General features: G+C 40.4%; 3 protein-coding genes across 14 annotated transcripts in view; 1 reads left to right on the forward strand and 2 right to left on the reverse strand.

Annotated features, from left to right (window-relative positions):
* The window catches only part of Rexo5 (RNA exonuclease 5), a 57689-nt gene extending 57579 nt beyond the window's left edge, over window positions 1-110 (reverse strand). Inside the window, exon 1 of the mRNA XM_087908517.1 lies at window positions 1-110. The gene's annotated coding sequence lies outside the window, so the exon portion shown is untranslated.
* On the forward strand, window positions 107-8284 carry Eri2 (ERI1 exoribonuclease family member 2). Of its 4 annotated transcripts, none has more exons than XM_048460541.3 (9): window positions 107-243; window positions 1538-1605; window positions 1682-1765; window positions 2593-2720; window positions 3239-3395; window positions 4281-4381; window positions 4598-4679; window positions 5348-5436; window positions 5600-8284. In XM_048460541.3, exons 1-9 carry the CDS (start codon window positions 221-223, stop codon window positions 6917-6919), a joined length of 2052 nt encoding a protein of 683 aa, XP_048316498.1. In that variant the 5' UTR covers window positions 107-220; the 3' UTR covers window positions 6920-8284. The 4 variants fall into 4 exon arrangements, with proteins under 4 accessions (XP_048316498.1, XP_048316500.1, XP_048316499.1 ...); XM_048460543.3 differs by having other exon boundaries at window positions 175-243; window positions 1687-1765; XM_048460542.3 differs by lacking the exon at window positions 107-243 and adding an exon at window positions 251-530 and having other exon boundaries at window positions 1687-1765.
* Acsm3 (acyl-CoA synthetase medium chain family member 3) overlaps window positions 7244-22376 on the reverse strand; it is a 25948-nt gene continuing 10815 nt past the window's right edge. For 5 of the 9 annotated variants that reach the window (XM_048460545.3, XM_048460547.3, XM_085693003.2 and 2 more), the window contains 11 exons: window positions 20145-20352; window positions 19317-19460; window positions 19010-19166; window positions 18692-18771; window positions 17179-17305; window positions 16041-16121; window positions 14568-14669; window positions 13402-13529; window positions 13209-13308; window positions 8096-8260; window positions 7244-7855 (listed from right to left, as the gene is read on the reverse strand). In XM_048460545.3, the coding sequence (XP_048316502.2) occupies window positions 7769-7855; window positions 8096-8260; window positions 13209-13308; window positions 13402-13529; window positions 14568-14669; window positions 16041-16121; window positions 17179-17305; window positions 18692-18771; window positions 19010-19166; window positions 19317-19460; window positions 20145-20352 (1379 nt within the window). In that variant the 3' untranslated portion in view covers window positions 7244-7768. The remainder of the gene's footprint in view (window positions 7856-8095; window positions 8261-13208; window positions 13309-13401; window positions 13530-14567; window positions 14670-16040; window positions 16122-17178; window positions 17306-18691; window positions 18772-19009; window positions 19167-19316; window positions 19461-20144; window positions 20353-22376) is intronic. The other 4 variants (XM_048460550.3, XM_048460551.3, XM_048460552.3 and 1 more) reach the window with 4 other exon arrangements.

Here is a 22376-nt window from a genome sequence, read left to right on the forward strand (position 1 = left end):
CTGGAGCGCGACGGGGGCGGAGCGAGGCTGCTTGCCCCAACTGAGCCTCAGTCCCCGCCCTCCAGGTCCCGAACCGCTCCAGGCGCGCCCCTCCGCCAGCTGACCGCCGCCGTCACCGCCTGATCACACGGGCCCGCTCTGCCGCGCCGGCGTTTAAACGGACCGGAAGTGAGGGCCGCCAACTTCCGGCCGTTGGACTCTGAGGAACAGAGGATCTGGGATGGCGACCAAGCGGCTGGCGCGGTACGCTAGGGGTTTCACCCCGGAGGGTAGGCGGGAAGGCGTCCTGTCTGGCCCTGAAAAGGCCGGCCTCGGGCCCCACGCCACTATCCTCGCTAGGCTGGAGGAGACCAAGGACCCGGGTTCTTGGGCAGCGTGCCGTTTCGGGTCTGGGAAGCCCCTGGAAGCTGACTGCTGTGCAGATTGTTCGCGGGCAGATGCCACTGCACCCATTGCGTCCGAGAGACCTGCCTAGCCCAGTTTTATTTTAAGAATTACAGCGGACTCTGGATTTTTGGACACGCTAATAGGTTTGTCGACACAGAGCGCGCCTACACTACCAGCAAAGGAAGTTCGAGGCTGGTCTATGAGAAAATGTTGGGTCAGGCCCGATACCCTATAGCTAGACTGTCTCAAAACAACAACAGAATCAAATCCAAACCAAAGGAAAAGCAATGTGATGTGTTAGTGAATAGCATGGATGTCAGGTTTGGAGAGTCCTACCAACGGTTAACGTAGTATGGCCATCTTTAGAGACATTTCTACCACTTGTTTAAAAGAGGTTACCACCTTAGTTTTTAATATTTGCTGATGAAGTAATCAGTAAATGTCAACTTTTAACCCCAGACCCCTATACTAGCTTCACTTTTTCTCTTTTTCAAAAAGCCAAACACTGCTCCAGGTATCTGCTAGTTAAAGCTGCACTCCTCAGGTGTTTGTCTCACCTGCATCTGAGACCATGGTTAACCCTGTCCCCTGCTTTGGATCCAGTGTCTTGCTGTTGGGGGTCTTTCATCGTAGATTGCCCTCCAGTCAAACTCTGGTTATCTTACTTCCTCACCTAGATTTTTAAACTTTAGGAACAGGAGTCCTCATCGCTTTAGAACAGAGCAAGGGCTTGAAAAGTACAGCAATAGCTAACGGTTTTTAACCGTCTTTGCAGTCCTTTGAGTTCCTCAGTGCTGCTATAAAACGAGGACAGGCAAAATGAGTGTTTGGCAATAGTCACTGGAAGCCCGTGCAGGTAAGATGGACATCCAAGAGAGGATGGCACTTAGCCAAGAATCCCGATCTTGTAAAGTCTACACAGCTGCTGTGCGAGCCAGGGACTTGCTGTGTACACTAACCTGTTCTTCCTAAAGTCGCAGCTGCCTTGGCCTGCTGAGCACTGAGCTTCCAAGTGTGTGTCCCCACACCCAACTCCAATTATACTACCTTAATGAGAATTTTACCATTTGTTTAGAGCTATTAGTTTGATAGCTGATTCTAACTGGAGTATAAAAGAATTTATTGATCTTACTGGATTTTGTATTTTTAGGCGGCTTGGATTAATTAGGAGAAAGTCAGTTGCCCCAGCAAGTGGGAATCCAGGAAGAAGCAGATTCAGTAAGTCCCATGTTTAGTTTTCATTTGGAAACCTTGAACTTGGAATGCATACTAAGAACACTTTGGTCTTTTGCAGAACAGGTGTATGACTACTTAATTGTCATTGATTTTGAGTCCACCTGCTGGAAAGATGGGAAACACCACAGGAGTCCTGAAATAAGTAAGTTTGGACTGCCTGTGTCCGAAGCTAATGCTCAATGAGTCTTCTTAAAGTTCCTAGATATGAATCAGCCAATAAGAAAGCAGGATGCCGAAAGCTGGTAGTTTAATATAAATACTGTCTTGCCTAAAAAAAGGATAAAATGCCAAATACCTGAATGTGATCATGCAAATTAGCTAGTTGTTTTAGGATTATATTTAAAACTTTGATTGGATAGAAACTGAAAAAATGGCATTGCAATAATAGAGTACATTTTAACTCTTGTAGTCTTCATATTTAATTGTGAAACCAAACAGATACATAACTTTGATGTTTTGATTTATTCCTTGACCTAGCTTTCTTAAAACTTTGTTTCTCAAGGCTTTTGCTACTCTAAGAAACTTTTACTGCCATTGATTGTTTACTAGTGCTGTTATGAAGCAGTGCATGTTTAGGAGGATTTGCATATTCAGGCTGGGTGTGGTGGTACACACCCTTAATCCCAGACTCGGAGGCAGAGACAAGGGGCAGGTCTATGAGTTTGGAGCTAATTTGGTCAGTGCTTCTTCAACCTTAATGCTGTGACCCTTTAATAGAGTTCCTCATGTTGTGGTGACCCCAGCCATAAAATTATTTTTGTTGCTACTTCATAACTAATTTTACTACTGTTATGAATTATAATATAAATATTTGGTATCCAGAAAGGGATTCCGACCCACAGATTAAGAACCGCTGATCTGTATTGGTTCCAGACCAGCCAGGACTACAAATTGAGACCCAATAAATAAATAAACAAGAAATAAGTAAATACAATATATTTAAGTATTAATCTATGTTTCTTTCACTAGTTGAATTTCCAGCAGTTTTGTTGAGTACAGCAACTGGAGAGATTGAATCTGAGTTCCATGCTTATGTTCAGCCTCAGGAGCATCCAATTCTTTCTGAATTTTGCACAGAACTGACAGGGATAAAGCAGGTATGATGCAAATTTTAAAAGTTCAGAAATAAGTTTTGAAAAGAAAAATAAAAGTTATGTAACACTTGGGATTAAATTTTTTCAGTGTTAAGAGAAATAATGTCCCTTCTGAAAGCTCATGGGATCTTGAATATATCAGAATAATGCTAGAAACATAAAGGTCAAGGGTTGTAGCTCTGTTTAAGGGGCTCACCTGGGACGCGGGAAGTCCAGGGTTTGGACTCCAGAGAAACAGTTTATTTTGCAGAGTAACATTCTCAATGTCTTTTATTTCTGTGAGACTGGACTTAAAGTGTATACTTCTGTGAAACTCTGGCGTTACCAACCTCGTTTCTCTCACCTCCTTGAACTCAAGTCACTGCAGTGTTTCTTGCCTGTAATCTCAACGTTTGTACTAGGTAAACTGTTTGTCAGTCAGAACCTCTCTTTGTTCTGTCCCCCCATAGAACAGAGTTGTAATAAATCTCAGTAGCTTAGAAGTTCATTTGTTAAAATCAGATTTTTGGCTCTCCAATCAGGTGCAAGTTGATGAAGGCGTACCTCTGAAGATTTGCTTATCTCAGTTCTGTAAATGGATTCATAAGATACAGCAGCAGAAGAAAATGACTTTTGCTCCTGGGGACTCGGAGCCTTCTCCTTCTGAAGTAAAACTGTGTGCTTTTGTTACCTGGTCAGGTAAAACCATGAGTTGTGATTGTAAGTCCCCGTGGGTAGCATTGAGACTGAGGAGGTGGCTCAGCAGATACCAGTCTGGTTACATGAGGACCAGGGTTGGAATCCTTAGAACCTACATAGAAGCCACATGGGCACAGTGTTCTATCTATAATTCAGGAACATAGGTAGAGACAAGGAATCCCCAGAGCAAGCTGGCTAGTCAGAAAGCTAAAACAGCAAGTCTGAGGCTCAGTGAGGAACTTTGCCTCAGTAGATTAGGTGGGAAACAGTTGGTTCCTGATGGCCGCCTTACCTCCGCATATAAGTATGTACACATGCATGTACACATACACCTTCACCCCCACACTTGTGAACATGTGGCACATACATACCACATATACATATGCCCCACTTACCAAAAGAACAGTAGCATTACCACTATGTAGTCCTTTATTTCTAGTTTTCGTCTTGTTAACCTAGAATTATGCTTGTCTACCTCATTGACCTGGGGAAGAAAATCAAGGGCCACGTAGGTGCTAGCCAAGAAGAGCAAATTCATTCATATTTTTAAAATCACAGTTCTCCAGGCCAATAAGAAAACCTGTCTCAAAATAAGACAGGTAACACTTGAGTAGCTACTTGAGGCTGCATACCTGCTGACTTGAACCAGCACACAAGCACACGTACGCATCTACGCACCTGCACACATGTAGAAGGTATTATTTTGAAACAGTCAACTTAATTTCTTAATGGTGTATTATATAAGCTGTAAAATAATATAGAATATATGAGCATTAGTTATTAGCGTAGTGATTATATCTCACTGCTCTCTTACATCTTGTCTTGTATATTTTACTTGTAAGTGGAAACGCACTGACATCACTGACTTTTCATACCCTAATGCAGACTGGGACTTGGGGGTTTGCCTAGAGTATGAGTGTAGAAGAAAGCAGCTGCTAAAACCCAGGTTCCTGAATTCTTGGATTGATCTCAGAGCAACTTATAAGGTAAGGACCAAAGATGGGAGCATGTGCACTTTGTTTTTGTTGATAAATGGTTATATTTTATCTTATTGGTATGAATTTCTACAATAAGATACTTTTCTTTTGGAATGTTCACATAAATAATAAATCCCAAATCTGATAGAACTAAAAGCTGTAGGAAATAACTTCATAGCTTTTATAATCATTATATTTTAAAATATGTCCTTTTTGTTTAATTAGCTTTTTTATAAGCGAAAACCCAAAGGACTAAATGGTGCGCTGCAGGAAGTGGGAATCGAATTTTCAGGACGAGAACATTCTGGTTCGTATAAACTGATAATCATTTTATTATGTAAGTCATTTTGAGTTTTGCAAAATCTTTCATATTAGTTTCATGTAGGGAGTAATGCTTTCTTTTTCTTTTACAGTTTTTGAGACACTGTTTCTCTGTGTAATAATCCTGGCTGTTCTGCAACTCACTCTGTAGACCAGGCTGACCTCGAATTCACAGAGATCTGGCGGCCTCTGCCTCCTGAGTGCTCGGATTAAAGGCGTGTGCCATTGCCACCCAGCTAAATTAGCACTTTTGAATTTGAATTTAGATAAAGATCACCATGTAGGACTTCTGGTTGGTTTAACAGTAAATAGATAAATAACAAGCACATGAAATAGAAACACAAGTGCCCAGATAATGTGATGCACTAGTGAGAAGAACTGAACATGACTATTATTTTTACAAATGATGGTTTGTACGGAATGCTGGTCACATTTTTGGAAGCTGTCTAACAAATTCTCACCTGTGTAAACACAAGCCCTTGTATATGGTAATTCTGTCACAATTTCCCACAGACTGACTTATGATATTTTTTAATTCAGTAGGTGGTTACAAAACTAACAATGTGCCCCAATTTCTGTTTAAATGTGATTTGTTTTTACTATTTCCTTATGTTAGTTCTACAACATACAGTGTTTGATATTTTATTTCCTCAGGCTTAGATGATTCTCGGAACACTGCTCTTCTTGCTTGGAAAATGATCAGGGATGGTTGCCTGATGAAAATTACCAGGTCCTTGAACAAGGTTAGTGTGTCATTTTAAGCTCTTGGGTAGTAATCATAGGTTCATTAGAACGTTGATTTCAAACCAGTGGGATTCTCCTCCCCCCTCTTTTTTTGGCATATGTAATGTCTACTGAAGAAATTATGCAGTTTCTAAAGCAGTGGATTTGTCTGTGGAATCATAGGTTCTCACTAAGAGGAATCCCAAGATTTTCATCAGAAATTTGGGAACAGATCAAGCTGAAGAAGCATCTGCCTGCAACACTAGCATTCAGGGTCCCAGTGTACATCAAAAGGAGCCCAGAAGTACAGTAAATACCCAGGAAAATGCTCAAATGAATTTAGTTTGTGGGAATTCCTCTTTAAAGGACCAATTACAGCTAAAGACCAAAGCAGATCTTCACAATATCAAATGTGGCTTGACGCCTTTCACTTCTAAGCCCTCGACCTCTGTGGCACAACTGTGTTCTCCCACCTTGAATCCACCTCTCTTTATGCAGAAGCAAAGAAGTGAACAGTTTGCACTGAGTGACACTTCAAGGTCCTCGGCACTTAACTCCAGCTTGGTACTTGTGTCCACGACCGTTCCGTCTGTTACTGTTGTTTCTGATGGAGAAGTGGGTTGTACTGTTGACTATTTACCTATGTTGACTGAGTGGGAAGATGTAGTTTTACTGCCAGCATCTCAGGCTGAACAAGATCAAGACTGTGTGCCTCCTGTTAGTGGCACAGATGTAGAGACTTCATTTAATTCTGGAGAGAGATCGATAGTTTTAGGAGAACCGGAAACCCTTAGTTATGAAAACTTTGACGATCTCAAGGAAACTTCTCAAAACTTTGAGACATCTAAGTCTATTGTGTATAAGAGTCCTCACAGTACAGTCTATAATGTAAAAGGAACCAAACATCCAGGTTCAGATGCTTCTACTTTTAAATTACCTGAATGCAAACCATTTACCATCAGCAGTCTTAATGCCAATGCATCGCATCCTTCAGTTTTGAGGAAGCAACCTCTTCTTTTAGGCAGTACTAAAAGGAATTTATCTAGTCCCCCAGCTTTCCCACGAGCGAAAAAGCAGACCTTCACTATTCATGATGAAAAGTCTGCATCATCTATGTGCTCCCCAGGAACTTCTTCCCGGAAAGTTCTTTCCTCTGTATTGACATCCACAGTTAACCTACAGCAGCCTTGGGAGAGTGGGAAGATGACGCCTCCCTTATGCAAGTGTGGCAGAAGGTCTAAGCGGCTTGTTGTTTCCAATAATGGGCCAAACCATGGGAAAGCCTTCTACTGTTGCCCTGTTGGGAAGTTCCAAGAAGACAGAAAATGCTGCAGTTATTTTAAATGGGAACAAACACTTCAAAAGGAAAGAGCCAATAGCAAAGCTCTATCTCATTCCTCAGGACCCACCTTCAGCTCTCCAGAAACAACCCACATTCATGATAGAAATTTAAGTTTTCCTATTAAAAATTCTTTACGACTCAGACCTTCAATGAGAAATTGATAAATTCTCTTCTAAATTGTCTTTTACTTCAGTATAAGTTTTATGTGACTTTTATACCGGAAAATAAAAGTATCAGGGTCAAGTTTCAAGGCCTCAGCATACCTGCAACCACAGCTACACTGGAGTAGTTCACACAGAGGGGAAGTAATTTGCATGACTTTTACTCTTGCCAAGTAGTTGTCTAACAACTGTCCCTTGTCTGTTCCTGTAGGAATCTTCATTCCCTAAATTCCCTAACGTGTGTTTGGATAATGTCACAGAACTATTTTTCATATATTAGCGTTTGCTGAATTTATCAAACTATCATGAGCCACAAGAAAAAAATAGTTTTATAAACCATATTTATTTACTAAGTAGCCATAACACATGACAGCTTTCTTTTATAGACCTTGAAGCAAATTTCAAACTATTTTTAAATTACTTGAGTGAAAATATGATTAATAAAATTCTTATTCAACTTTTAAGTAAATATTCTAAGAATTATGACAATTTTTTAAAAACAAGTTAGTTTTTTTAAAGAGCTTTAATATTTGTTTCAATTTGTATATTAACACATTAGAATTATTTGGGGTAGAAAACCAGTGGGGTAGAAATTTGATTTAGAAACTGTCCCTAAGTTAAAATATCTCAGCACCTGAAGACCTTTGCTTATGCAGCCAAATTGCAGAAACATTGAGGTGAACACAGAAGGATTCTTTGACTATTTGATTTCAGAATTCAGCCTCTGATGTCATTACCAAAAAGTACTTTAAATTCAATTTAGAAGCAATTTGCCCATATAACCTGTGGTTCCTGCAGACTGTAGACACCGAGGTTGTTTATAGATATCTGAATAATTAATGGATGAGTTTAAATAGTTTTCCATTCTTTTTTCCTCAGTTCATTTCTTTTGACCTTCCCACTGACAGTCTTTGGCAGTTCTTCAATGAATTCTACCTGTTGGCAGTAAGGGGAGGGAGGAAGTTAGTCCCGCACAGCTCTGCTTTGACGGTGAGGTGAAAGGATGGTGGGAGTTTTCTTTACATTCAGTATTATGAGCTAATTGACTAAAGTTTGTTAGGGGCTTCAGTTTAACCTCAAATTTTTTTACTGTCTATTATCATTAGTTCTGTTGGGAACCTTTCGTTTAGCATGTTTAAGGGGAGAGGTCATTTAAAAAGGAAAAAATAGCCAAACCTTTTCCAAAGCACTGAATAGTGCAGTTGAAACAAGGATGCCCACCTTCCTGGGGTATTTGTAAGGTGCTGTAGTCTTTTTCACGTGTTCCTGAATCTCCTTTTTCAGTTGTTCTTGATCATGTGACTTGTAATCAGGATTCAGAACAATAAAAGCCTTTACTACCTAAAGTAAATATGGAAAACATCAGTGAGTTATGTGTTTGGTGCCTTAATGTGTCTTGTCGGCTTTCATTCCCTATAAATCTTCCTTGTGGGGAGGATGTCACGGTGTAATTTAGCCCCACTGTATGCTCATGCTCCTAAGTGCCCAGGAAGTCCTTTAATCTTCTCAGTACCATGGAGCAGGTGGGGCCTGCTTTGCTCAGAATCACTCTTGAACCCCACTCTGACTGTATTTTGTAATGTCTGTTCTGATCTGAATTTGATTATCTCTGTCCTTGGCTCTCCCTTAGAAACACGAAGTACAGTTAGTACCTGAGTACTTAAAGCAGTACACTCAGTACAACCTCTTGTGAATAATGGGCTTCTAGGCCCTACTCAGCCTAACCCCCATTGGAGAGAGCAGCTCACTCAGACCAGGCATTCTTTGGGAGTTTGAGACAGTCTTGTCATGTATATCGGGCTGGCCTTGACCTCACAGCGGTTCTCCTGTCTCAGTTTCCCAAGTACTGGATTACACTACTCTGCTTGGCTTATTTTTTCCTCCTCAGTAAGGATTGAACCCAGAGACTTATGCACACTCAACGAACATTCCACCTCTGAGCACTTAGCTACACACCCAGCCCTTTTCATACATCATACACTTCCGCTCACTGCTTCCACCCCAAATGCGTACCTCTAGAGAGGCAATCAGTATTCACCTCCAAATCCAGAGTCCCAACATGGGCTAGAGTCCAGAGAGGCCCTTACAGGACTAAGTACCCTTTACTTTGGAAACTGTCTTAGTTTTTCAAAATAGGGTTTCTCTGTGTTGCCCTGGCTGTTCCACTACTTACTCTGTAGACCATGCTGTTTTCAAACAGAGATCCACCTCTGCCTCCCAAGTGCTGGGATTAAAGTTGTGCACTACCACCACCTGGCTAAGAAACTGGAATCTTACTAATTTTACTTTCTGCACCCTTTAATCTGGGAGGAAAGTTTAATAAAAAATTATTTGAAACAGTCTCTTAGAAAAGTCATTTGGTGGGCTGGAGAGATGGCTCAGAGGTTAAGAGCAACACTAGCTATTCTTCCAGAGGTCCTGAGTTCAATTCCCTGCAACCACATAGTGCCTCCCAGGTACCTATAATGAAATCTGGCGCCCTCTTCTGGCACATAGGCATTCATGCAGGCAGAACACTATAATAAATCTTTTTTTAAAAAGTCATTTGGTAAGAATTAACAACTTGTAACTAAAAATTTTCATGTTGAAAGTTGTTTACCAGGGTGAAGTGGTTTTTTAAACAATTTATAACCAGTTACCCTTTTTGTCTTTATCAAAAACCCTTTATCAAAAATATTCCTACATGTTGATATCACCCGTAAGATTATGCAGCTATCATGTGTTTCTTGTGAGTAGAATTTTATCCTATTATGTTTTTGTTACTTTTGCAACTTTATGAACATTTTTATTAACTGAGAAAAATTAAAACTATTTACAGGTTTTGGTTTCCGTGTTAACTTTTATAGCTTTTATAACATGTACTTATCTTCCTAAGTCTTTATAAACCATTGCAGAAAATACTAACTTTACGAAAAATATTGTAACATTATGCTTAAAGGGTATGGCCACTGAGCTGGGCAGTGGTGGCACAGAGTTTTAATTCTAGCACTCAGGAAGCGAGGCAGGCAGATCTTTGAGTTCCTAACCAGCCAGTGCTACACAGAGAAGCCCTGTCTCAAAAAGCCAAAGACCAAAATAACAAAACAAATAAAGATTATGAACACTGAAGTCAGACAGCCTGGACCCAAAGGAGTTTGTTATGTGATCTTGATGAACTAAGATCGTCTCTCTGATTCTCAGTTTCTTACTTTATAAAAGAAGCAAGGATTTGAAAAGCTAGCCCAAATGGTGAGGCTTAGCATAACTTCTGGAAGCATAGGAAGCCATCAAAAACCGATAGATCTCAGATGCAGGAGCAAAAGTACAAAGACTTAGAGCGTTTGCATTTATTTGCTTTGCTTTGGTGTTTTTTTAAACCTAAAAATCATCTTGTTGGCCATCAAGATGGCTCAGGTAGAAAAGGCACTTGCTTTCAAGTTGACACCTGAGTTTGGTCCCCAGAACTCACGTGGTGGAAGGAGGGCGCCAACTCCCAGAAGTTGTCCTCTGTGACCTCCACATAAGCACCATAGCACAAGCACACACACACACACACACACAGTGAATAAATAAATGTAACTTTACAAAAAATGATATGAGTTTTTAAGTTTCACTGAAATATCTTGCAAAATTCTTAGATTTTTCTGAGAAGTGTCTGTGGTTGGGCCAGTCCATGTAGCAGCCACCAGCAATGTGTGACTGTTTGAATTAGGTTTCTTCAATCAGTGTAGTCATATGACTGAGAGCCCTGTATGGTTTTTTTTTTTTTGTTTTTTAACTAGAGGATATCAGTGGAGAGCATTTTTATCACTGTATAAGTCCAAGTCCAACAGTGGCTTTTGTGAAATTCTTAGAGCCATGCAGGCTAAGGAAGGAACTGAGGGCTTCGCCATCTTGGCAAACCTTCCTTCATTCCTTTTATCCCTTTTTTAAGAACTTACCTCTTGTTTCTATTTAATGTGTATGAGTGTTTTGTCTACATGTATGTATTCGCACTGTGTGTAGACCTGATGCCATGGTGGCCAGAAGAGAGCAACAGATACCAGAGAACTGAAATTAGAGTTCTGAGCCCTGTTTGGGTGCTGGGAAGTAAACCCAGGTCCTCTGCAAGTACAGCAGGTACCCTTAGCCTCTGAGGTGACCCTGCCTCCATGCCTTTGTTCATTCCACCACCCCTTCCTTCCTTCCTTCCTTCCTTCCTTCCTTCCTTCCTTCCTTCCTTCCTTCCTTCCTTCCTTCCTTCCTCAGTCCACTGTTTTAAAGTAGCATTAGCAATATTCAACATTGTTTTTGTAAATAACAACGCATCTAGTCCCTTCATCCCTTTTGGAAATCTTGTCTTTTAAGGAAGATTTATCCTACTGTAATACTCTAGTATCCTACCAGAGTAGTGCACACTTGTAATTCCAGCATTTTGTTGTTTTTGTGTCTTTTAATATCCTTCAATTTAGAATTACTCCCTTGTTTTCGCTTTTCTCTTGTGATATTGATATTCCTTAGTTCAGATTGTATTTTTATTACATGATTAGATGTATTTTACACAACTTTGTTTTACTCTTAATGCATATGCTGGTCTCATGGAAGAATGTGAACATAAGCACCTTCTTTGTCAATACCCGAGGTTAGGGACCAGGATCGGGGTGTGCCAGGTGCTAATGCACTTGCCACCGCAAGTTTAGTCCCCCCACTTTGAAACAGAGGCGGGAGGAACTACATCACGAAAGTAAATAAATAAAATAGCTTACAGGAAGCATACATTTCACACATTTTAAATTTCTTGAAAATGTAATCAGGGGCTGGAGAGATAGATCGGCAGTTAAGAGGACTGGCTACTCTTCCAGAGAACCCGGATTCAATTCCCAGCACACAACTGTCTAACTCCAGCTCCAAGGGATCTGACATCCTTACACAGCAGGCAAAACACAAATGCACATAAAATACAAATAAATCATTTTTAAAAAAGGAAAATATAAACATAAACCACTAGGAGTGGGGACAGAGAAGAAGACTGGGAATCAAATCTCAGGCCTTGTATATGCTCAACAGGCTCTTCATTGTTGAGTTACATCTTCCCTGAAAATAAGATTTGCAAAGCAAATCCCTTAAAAAGTTGAAGTTTGAAAATGAACTGAGAAAATAACTTAGAAGTTAAGAAAATACTCATTTAAAATCTTGCTTTTAGATAATTTACCTGAGAATAAGCTAAAAATTCATGAAGATTGTCAAATGTAGTTTTGCTTAACTGTATTAGGAATTCTTAAAGTGGGCAGCAGGAGATGCTACATAGTAAGCTGCAGGACTGTCCTAAGCAAATAAAACCAATATTTGTGAAAGTCTTCATTTTATCTGATTTCTTCTAGAACTTATTGCCTAATCAAAGATCTGATTAGCCCTTTCCTAGAGCAGGGCCCCTTCCCTAGAGCAGGCAGGCCTGCGCAGAGAGTAACAGGCACACTGCTGTTTTGTGCACGGCTGCCTGGAGACCCCCACCTGTATCCTCCAGCAGCAGGGGTTGCAGCCCACCAGTGTTGGGAAGGGCAAACTTTTCCCCTCACTCTGGCTAACACCAACACGACACTGAGCCTCTAGAACTATAGAGGAACTGTAACCCACCTATGGAGCTTGACTATATCATACTGGAATACCTGGCACTCTCTAAGCCCACCCTGGGCCTAAAGGTGCCACAACCACCCTATCCCAGATAAGTCTTGTCTAGGTAGATAGAACTGAGGATGACAGCAGGAGTGAGAAGAGCTAAGACCCTGTGAGTGAAATTGGCCATCCATGAAGATCACAGGTTATCCTCTGGCATCAAAGCCCTCTTAGGGAAAATAGTCTTGGAAGGAGAGCCACCCTCGTTTCTTTTTAAGTACAATAATGTTTAAAAGACTGTGTTTAGGAGCTGTGGAGATGGCTCAGTCAGTAAAGCTGAAGAACGTGGGTCTGCCACCCCTGGCCCCGTGGCGGTGCAGGTCTGCCATTCCCGGGTTGGGGACATGCATGGTGGTGCAGGTCTGCCACCCCAGCCCCATAACAGTGCAGCTCTACCGCCCCAGCACTGTGGGCAGAAGACAGGCAGCAGGCAGGGCCTTACTAGCCCACCCACCAGCCTAACCTAAACAGTGATCTCCAATTTCAGGGAGACACCATGTCTCAACAACCTAGGGTGAAGTACTGACTAGGGAAGATATCTCAATATCTACATATGCCTATATACAGGGAAATCACACCCACATATATGCTATATGCTTAGAACACACAAAATCACACAAGTGAAGTATGTGTTTAGCTGATCAATCAGTTCTCTTACCTCTCCTCTGACAGGGTCTGGGCTGCTGACAACAGCTGACTCTGCGATAGAAGGATGCTCTATCAGGGCACTTTCTACTTCAAATGGTCCAATTCGGTAGCTAGAAAATATGACAGGAACTCCTCAGGGTGAGTTATAGATGCACCCCGGAATGCTTGATTAACAGGCATGCACACATGGACGGGAAATTTACCCAGAGGATAATATAACATCGTCTGATCTCGCAACAAACCAGAAATAGCCATCTTCATCCATATAGCCCCTGTCCCCAGTGATGTAAAAATTGCCTCGTAGAGTTGAGGCTGTTTTTGAAGGATTATCCTGCAAAACAAATAGCATTTGTTAATATTATTATGAATGTGACTCTTTTCTCCAGTCATTTTTAAACATTCGAAGAAAAAAAAAAAAGCTTGGCCCCTTTGAGAAGCCTCAGAATGAAGAGGAACCAGAGTGAAGTAGGAATGACTTGCCAGCATGGATCTAGCTCAACATAAAGAAAGAAATCGTAGTTACAAAAACTTGGTGCAACTCCTGGAGAATGTTTTATGTAGATCATAAGATAAATGTAGGAACAACCCAAAGCCCTGGAGAGTAGGTAAAATTAAGCCTTTTTCTAAACAATACCTAACACTGGCAGGAAAAAAGAGAAGGGTTAAAAGAAAGCCCAATGTTTAATTCAGACCAGATGTATAATTTGCTTTGGTTTGTTTTATATAAGAGACCAGTTCTATAACTGGCATAAAAAGAAAATAAACATAAAATTGCTGCCTTCCATAAACTTCACTATCATGTATTAACTGAATCTTTTAGTATATTGATATAAACTTTGCTCTAATCTGTATACCATGATTAGATATAAGAAAGCTAGAGAGATTAATTTACTTAATTCTTTGGCCCCATTCTTTGTTTCTCTAGTTCCACTGGAGTGAGTAGAGAGCTAATCAGATGTCAGGGAAGGAAGTGTGTTCTGTTTGTTAGTTGGAAAAGATCTACAGATGTTAAGAAATTATAGATAAGAGCCCCCTTTTATGGTTCCCTTTCAAGGAGAGGGCACCAAAGTGTTGTCTGGCAAGAATGTTATTTTTTTTAATTGCCTGTATTTAGGGTTATTATCCAGGGCCATAAATATCTCAAGGAAAGACAAAGTTCCTGGGCTTGTTTTGTAAAAAATGGAATATTACCAAATACTTTGTTTGGTTTTGGTATAAGGTCTCAAGTATTCTAGACTGGCCTCAAACTTGCTTTGTAGTAACTGAGGATGATTTTGAATTTGTGGCCTTCCTGCTTCTGTATCCCATATGCTGGGTTTATGCTTTTGAAGAATAAATAGAAAATAGGTTCTTAAAATAAAGTTCTTACTACATAATGACTAAAAAGGCCAAATGGTCGCTCAGGAAGAACTTGAACACCAATGTCCCCTTCTTGTCCAGGAGGAAGAATAGCACCATTTTCATCTAAAATCTAGAATAAAACAGGACAGTTTATTTAAAGTAATTTTAAATTAATGCCACATTTGAAATTTGACCTTTGAATCATTTTGGCAAGAATGTACACTTAAAAATATTTTAAAATTCCTTTTTATATAATTTTTTAAAAGATAGATTCGTTTATTTATTTATTTATTATGTACACAGTGTTCTGTCTGCATTATGCCTACAGGCCAGAAGAGGGCACCAGATATCATTATAGATGATTGTGAGCCACCATGTGGTTGCTGGGAATTGAACTCAGGACCTTTGGAACCTTTGGAAGAGCAACCAATGCTCTTAACCTCTGAACCATTTCTCCAGCCCCCTACTTTAAATTCTAACATGTATTATTTACCTAAGTTATCATCACATAAAATATTATAAAATGCAAAACCAAACTGAAAATATAGTAAAAATTTTCTCACTTCTACCACCAGTAATGTTTTGGTAATGTCCTTTGGGACAATTATAGACAGGAAAAACTAGGATCCCTTGGCAAGTTTTGCAACCTGCTTTTGTCATTTAGCAATATGCCTTTGTTAGGCATGGATTCCAGAGTTCTGTGTCACTCTGTTAAGTCGAATGTACCAGGGAAGAGAAACAAGAATGAATATTTCAGGCAGGTAACCTTGTGTGAAGTGCATGATGAACTTGAGAAATATTGATCCTATCTACAACTAAACTCAGTTAAACCTAGGTCTGAGCCCTGTCCTTTAGAAATTGATTCAGTTTTGCCTTTTTGCCACTATTGCTTTCCTTCCTTTTTTATATGAACATTAGTGCAAATCCTTTGTCTATATCTGACTTTGAACCTGGCTTGACCTAAGAAAACTTTAACCCTGTACAAAGTGTGCAGTTGGGGAAATAAAATGCTTTCGAAATCCAAGTATCAGAGGGTAATAAGGACAGTGGTTAAAGAAAGCCTAGAAACAGATGGGCAGGGAGAGAGAGAAGTGTATACTGCAGTCACTTTGAACCTGTGCCACTTTAGGCCTGACTGATCATCTCAGTGGTCCAGTCTTCCCTCACCACATAACTGGTGGGTAAGAGTGTGGCTGCTGGAGCCAGATTGCTTAAGATTGTGTTCCCACTCTGAGCTCTGGCTGCACAAACTTGGGTAAGTTCTTTACTTTATCTACATACTCACCTGAAGAATGGTTCTATTATTAGTATATCTTCAGGATATTTCTGGAAATAAAATGCCCAGAATTCATGGCACAATGCAGGTGTTTGCAATAATAGTAAGAGAGTAGTAAGTCAACCTTTCTCACCCATCTCTCTTTTGGCATAGAATTTAAGGTATAAATAGCATGGAATTATCACATTTAAAGGAGTGTGGGTGAGTGTAAGTGAACATGCAAACCTTCACATCAAAAGCAGGAGAAGGCTTTCCCATTGAGCCAGGCTTAATTTTCATCCCTTTGAAATTTCCACAGATCAGCACCTGATTAAGGAGAAGAAAGTAAGGTAACTTCAGAAGTAGTATAAAATACTACTTCATCTGTGGTGCATTCATCCTACAGAACTTAGTTGTGCATCAGGGTCAGCAGAAAACCCATAAAATCCCTGCTCTTATGGACTATGGATATTGACAGTTTACAACTATACACAATAAAGAGAATATATATGTCTATATTATCATTTGTATTTAGCATAACACAATGGATACTATGCTAGTTGTGGGTAAATAATTGTCAATTTTTATTGTTGTTTCATTTTGAAATTTCAACATTTCCAGATAATAAAACTCAGGGTTTAGAAATTCAGACATTATGAATAAGACACACCCAATGAAGATGTCAACTTTCCCATTTCTCTTCTGGTCTTATCGCCCCTTCTACTACAAAATAAGCATGTTCTTCATTACCGGTTTTCTCTAGAGCTCTTCAGCGATGCTGAGGATTGAACTGAGGTCTCCCATATGCTAGGAAAGTGCTTGGCCACTAAACTACAACCCCCCCCCCCCGCAACAATGTTTTTTATCTGCAGGAATACTTTAAAGGGTTCATTTTTATTATATTTTATCTTTTAGGTATTTGCTTGTTCACATAGCCCAGGCTGGTATTGAACTCACTGCATAGCTGAGAATGACCTTGAACTTGACCCTCCTCCCTCTACCTTTAGAGTGTGGGGGTCGCAGGGATGCTTCAGCATCTGCTTTCTAAGGGGTCTCCCCGCACACTCAATGCTTCGGGGAACCAGAAACTAACTCACAGCTTTCTATTTTGTGACTCTTTGGAAAGTTCTGTGTCATATAGCGCCAATACTTTTCTCATTAAAAATATTGTGACATTCTTGCCTCAACCAGTTAATCATTTTTCTCAAAAATATGATAGTTTATTTGCAATTAATTTTTCTAAAGCTTTTCTTATGTTAAAAAATAATTGTTTCTTAACCACACCTTTCTGTATCCCTCCAGCAACCATAAGAACACATTAGACACTTTGGCTTTTATTTATCTGACTAATCACATCTAGCCCTGTCTTGAGTGGGGCAGGTACCGTTTCTGTCTGTCCGTATCCTTCGTAGATGTCTAGGCCTGTCTTCTTTCTCCATTGTTCCATCACTTCAGGGTTGATTGGTTCCCCAGCACTCACACAGTGCTTCAAGCTTTTGAACTTATAGCTTCTCCAAAACCACGGAGTAAGTTAGGTTGAGAAGAAAAAATGATGAGACATGGGAATTAGGATTATTGCTAATACAAAATAAGCACATCTCTCTTATATATAAAGTATAACCCTAATGCTAGAAGCAGATTGCTCTAATGCCAGGTTCTCTGTCTGTCTGTCTGTCTGTCTCTCCTCAGAGAATCACTTGTTGCAAAAAAATACCATGACATCCTTAGGGAAGGTACCCCTATAGTTACACACACACACACACACACACACACACACACACACACACACACACACTTGCAACATGTAGCCCTGGAACTTGCTATATACACCATGCTGGTTTTGAACTTGGCCTCTGCCTCCCAAGTGCTGGGATTAAGTGCACCACTATGCCCAGCTCTAGAATGATATTTTAAATCTATTAAAAAATCACCTCCCAACTGTGAACTGAAGTTCTCTGAAGATGCCACATGAGTGTGGAAGATCTCACAGGCTAAGTGGCAGCACTTCATGGTTGGGGTGGGATGGAATGTCAGGGATGGAGGGCCAAAATTGTCCTTGGCACTCTCAATAGTCATTTATTAGTAACTCACGTATCTAATCTTATCCTCATTTTATTAGATAAAACTCTTGAAATGTATTGTTAAACCTAGAAGGTTACTGGTTTCCACCAACTCTAAAACTGAGACTATTATAGCACCAGAAATCTACAGAAAGCATTCCCTTCTGGTTCCCTTCTAGGCTGCCTACCTGATGCCATCACCAGTGTATTGGGCAAAAGCATTGATTCATGCCTTCCTTTTGCTCTGTGACTATGAAAGTTCACTAATTGCCATTCAAAGTCATCTGAATCCATGTCCTTCACCCATAGTCAGTTTTATTTGGCTCAGAACAAACTCTGTCTTACTCTCTTTAGAGCAAGAGCTGTGCTTTGCATCAACACAGGAGACTAGAAATGCTGAGCTGTGAGCTCAGAGACAGTAGCTTCTTTTCAGAGCAACAGTCAAGCCTTTCAATGGAATCACAGGAGATACAGTGCATACATTCTCACTTTTGTTTTCTGGGAGAATTTGCAAAAAGGAACTACCTGTCTACTATCTCAGCTCAGTAATAGTTGTCACCCCAAAGATTAAATACCCACTTTATTATAACCACTCACTACACTCAGAGCTCTAGACATGGTCTAATCTTCCCTTCCCTCTCTCTATTAGTGGGAACCTGATCTTGGCACAGCGACTATCTTTATGAAATGTCAACAATAAAGCAAAGGAGGAAGAGAAAAAAACCACTATCCTGTACCGACTAGTCAGATCTGTTGGTTGGACAGACAAGTGTGTCGTTTCCAGCTTCCCTGTCCTCCTCTCTCCCCTGACTGAGTGTCCCTTTACCCATGTCTCACCTGACTGTATCATTCTGTACAAGCATTCGGTAGGCAGTTGGCGCAGAACAGAAGACAGTGATGGGGAACTTGGAGAGGGTCTGCAGTTAGGAAAGAGCAAATGTCTCACCTGAAATGTTTCGATCTGCCAGAGGCACAGTACAATGTAAAACTTTATTTTGATGTTAATGTACTCAGATCTTCTCCTGTCTTTGTGGACTTTGCAGAGGTAGATATCTTAAAACTCTGATCCCTGCATTTACTTTAGTTGCCAGTCCATCAATGATACCACTAATGCTGACACATCTCTAACCATGAACCTCCTCTAGTCTGCCTTACTTGCAAGATGGAAGTCGGCTCAAAACGGGGCAAATAGTGTGCAAACACACATGCTCCTTGGATCCATGGAGAAAAAACACTACTCCATGCAGACTTTGCCCAACCTGTGTCTGAAGTATTCCACATCACATCCGAGTCTGTCAAATCCAGCCAGAATCTGGAATACAAACAGCCCTGTTGTATACATTTGTTAAAGTGATAGAAATTAATGCACACAAAGGTATGTAGAAATTTAAATTTGCAAAAATGTGTAATTTGTAGAAAAACAAATTAAAAGGCCAGTCCACAAATGACTCCATGAAAGTACCTTCCGTTGACAGATAATCCTAAACCAAAACTGCTGTGGGTGTGTCCGATCATCTTAGGATACCCAGTTGTCCCACTGGTGAAGTAAATGGCCATCATCTCATTGTGCTTTGTGTTCACGCAGGTATGGCTGTCACTGGCATGTCTGCAAAAGACAGTCTACAGTGTTTCTGTGCCCAACTGTGACCTTTGGAGAGGACTCAAACACCCATGTGCCTGGGCCTCTTCAGCGTATGAACCAGTAACTTGGATTCAGTCCTGAAGTAAAGCCAGCTTTATCTCTGTCCTTTTACTTATGTGGTGTGAATGGCCACCTTCACAATTATGACTCTGCTAGGGACAGCCCCCATCCAAAACCGGTGATCACTGCAGGGTCTTCTACTATAGATTTTCACAGCCCTAAGTATTGATTCAAAGCCCAGGATTCCCAGTGTGTTAGCTGAGAGTTTCATAGGGAATACATAAAAAATTAATTTCTTCCTCTGCTCAATCCTACATCCTTCTCTTCTTTCACAAGAGAACTCCGTAGTAAGCCTCCTGTACACCATTCTCCATCTCAAGGACTGCTTTTTAAAATTCTCAACCAGACTCCTCCTTACTTCAAAGCTTGGCACTGTTCGTTCTGTAATAATCACTGATTATTATAATAATATCAATATTATTATCAATAATAATATCAATAATATAATATAATAATATAATCAAGAATTATTATAATTCTTGCTAACTATTGCTTTCATTTGCATTTACCTCACTTATACTGAATTGGATACTTTTCTCCTTCTTGCTTTTCTCTGTGGGACATTGTTCTAAGGCTGAGGCTACTCACTTCATCATCTCCTTGAGGTTCCCCCACCCTTCTCTGGAGTGCTGGGACACAATGAGTTTGGAGGTGAGATTTTCACATTTAGCTGCTACAGAATCTACTGCTGGGGCTAACGCATCATCAGTAATAATGCACTTGGCTTTTGAAGACTGTAGTCTGTAGAGGATGTCTTTCTGGGTCAGTTGAGTGGTTCCCGGAATTAAAACTGTCCCTAAAGGAATAGAAAAGGAAAATGTTTAGAAAGGTTAACCTCTATTATAGAAATTAGGATACTGTAGCTAGTACATTCATGTCCTATCTACCACAGAATGACTTAGTGAATTAACTAGAGAAGATATCTGTTTGTCTGCCATTTCTCTGACTTTTGCCTTTCAAAAGATCTCCAAGTCTATGGCCCTTTTGCCCTAACAAGAGAACATTAAATGCTGAGTGATTGTCTTCTGTTTGAAGATCACCCATAATGTTCAGATTGAAGGAATTTTGATTGAAAAATAGTATTTAACATTGATTATGTGCTTCAGTGCCAGGTATTATTCTATTTTGCATATTTTAACTTCGTCAATCCCCATCCAACCATCTCCAGTGTAAACAGCTATTCATTGCATGTTTCATAGCTTATTAATAACGAGTGAAATTGCAGGAGTTAGAGTCTGCAGCTGGTCTCTAGAGCTGGACATGTAACCACTCCAGTTCAGTGCCTCTTACACTGCACTGATTGTTTTATTTTTCTTGACGCATGTATCTTTTCTGTGGTCCTCCTCTTACCTGTAGTCAATTACAATGTAAGGTGTAGTGTGTTGGTGTTCAGGAGCCAGACACCTGTAAACTACTTCCTTAATAAGCCCTTCACCTCTGTGAACCTCAGTTTCTGCATATGTAAAATTGGGATTATAAAAATACATCCCTTACAAGATTATTCCAGGATTAAATGAGTTAAAGCATGTAATGAGTTTAGAATAAAATGTAATACATCTTAGCTCTTAGCTTTTGGTCTTTTTTTCAAAAAATGAGAGGATATTTTGCCTGAATGGACATGCCAATGTGGAAGGGAGCATTTCATGAAGTCCCATCCCTAGACAAAGGACTACAGGCAACTAATGACTGCTGAGTGTGGGAAATTAGCCCCTCCCAGAAATGAGCACCCGAATTCTTATCCAATACAAAGTGGTCAGCTCTGAAACCATGTATTCACAAACAAACACAAAGGACTCAGCAGATTGCATTATGTGTTTGTGCCTCTATCTATACTTCTAGGTAACAATCAGCTTGAGAGTCAGGGAGCGATGTGGGAAGCACGGGAGGGAGGGGACATGGAAGGGCCTGGAGGGAGGAAAGGAAAGGGAGAAGTAATGTAATTATGTTTTAATTAAAATGTATGTGATACCTATTCTTGATTGTCAACTTGCCTGCATCAGGCAATTAAATAAAACCCAAGTGACTGGGTATACCTGTAAGAGATTTTTCTTGATTAAATCATTTGAATAGGCAGAACCACCATAAATCTGGATCTTTTTGAGGTGGGAAGATCCACCCTTAATCTGGGCCACACCTGCTGGTGGCAGCCTTTATAAAGGACACGGAAGAGGGAAGCTTTCTCTTTCCCTGCTTGCCCTCACTCTCGCTGGCAAGTCCATTCCTTCACTGACACTAGAGCCTACCTTTTCAGCATTCTGATGTCTACGGGAGCCCAGCTGAGACACTCAGCCTTGTGGACCGAACAACTGCTCGATTCTTGAACTTTCCGTTAAGAAACAGCCTTTGTTGCAATTGTCAGATCATAACCCGTAAGCCACTTTAATAAATCCCATATATGAGTATATATGGACATATATAGCCATTCTAACAGTTAGGTTTTTTCTAGAGAACCCTGACTAATGCAATGTATTAAAAACAAATTAAAAATAAAAATAAATTATTTGAAAATAAAAGAATCCACTGCCTAGGTTGGAAAGATGGCCCAGTGGTAAAGAGCACCCAATGCTCTTGCAGAGGACCTGAGTTAGTTCCCAGCACCCACGTCAGGCAGCTCACAATAGCCCATGTGACTCCAGCCCCTGTGCACATGCACACATGCACACACACACACACACACACACACACACACACACACACACACACACACACTATAAATCCTTAGAAAAGGAATCTGCCATCTATCTTTGTTCCTATCACTTACCTACCTACTTCTGTATTTATCATACATCTGTCTTCTGGGATGCACTATTTTTAGCCCCC

The sequence above is a fragment of the Myodes glareolus genome, chromosome 7 (assembly GCF_982192425.1).
Source record: "Myodes glareolus chromosome 7, mMyoGla1.1, whole genome shotgun sequence".
Lineage (NCBI taxonomy): Eukaryota > Metazoa > Chordata > Mammalia > Rodentia > Cricetidae > Myodes > Myodes glareolus.

Coding starts and splice junctions, on each gene's coding strand:
- Eri2 (XM_048460541.3), top strand. CDS start 221: ATGGCGACCAAGCGGCTGGCGCG. Junction 4,382..4,597: donor ATCTCAGAGCAACTTATAAG/GTAAGGACCAAA, acceptor TTGTTTAATTAG/CTTTTTTATAAGCGAAAACC. Junction 4,680..5,347: donor TTCAGGACGAGAACATTCTG/GTTCGTATAAAC, acceptor TTATTTCCTCAG/GCTTAGATGATTCTCGGAAC.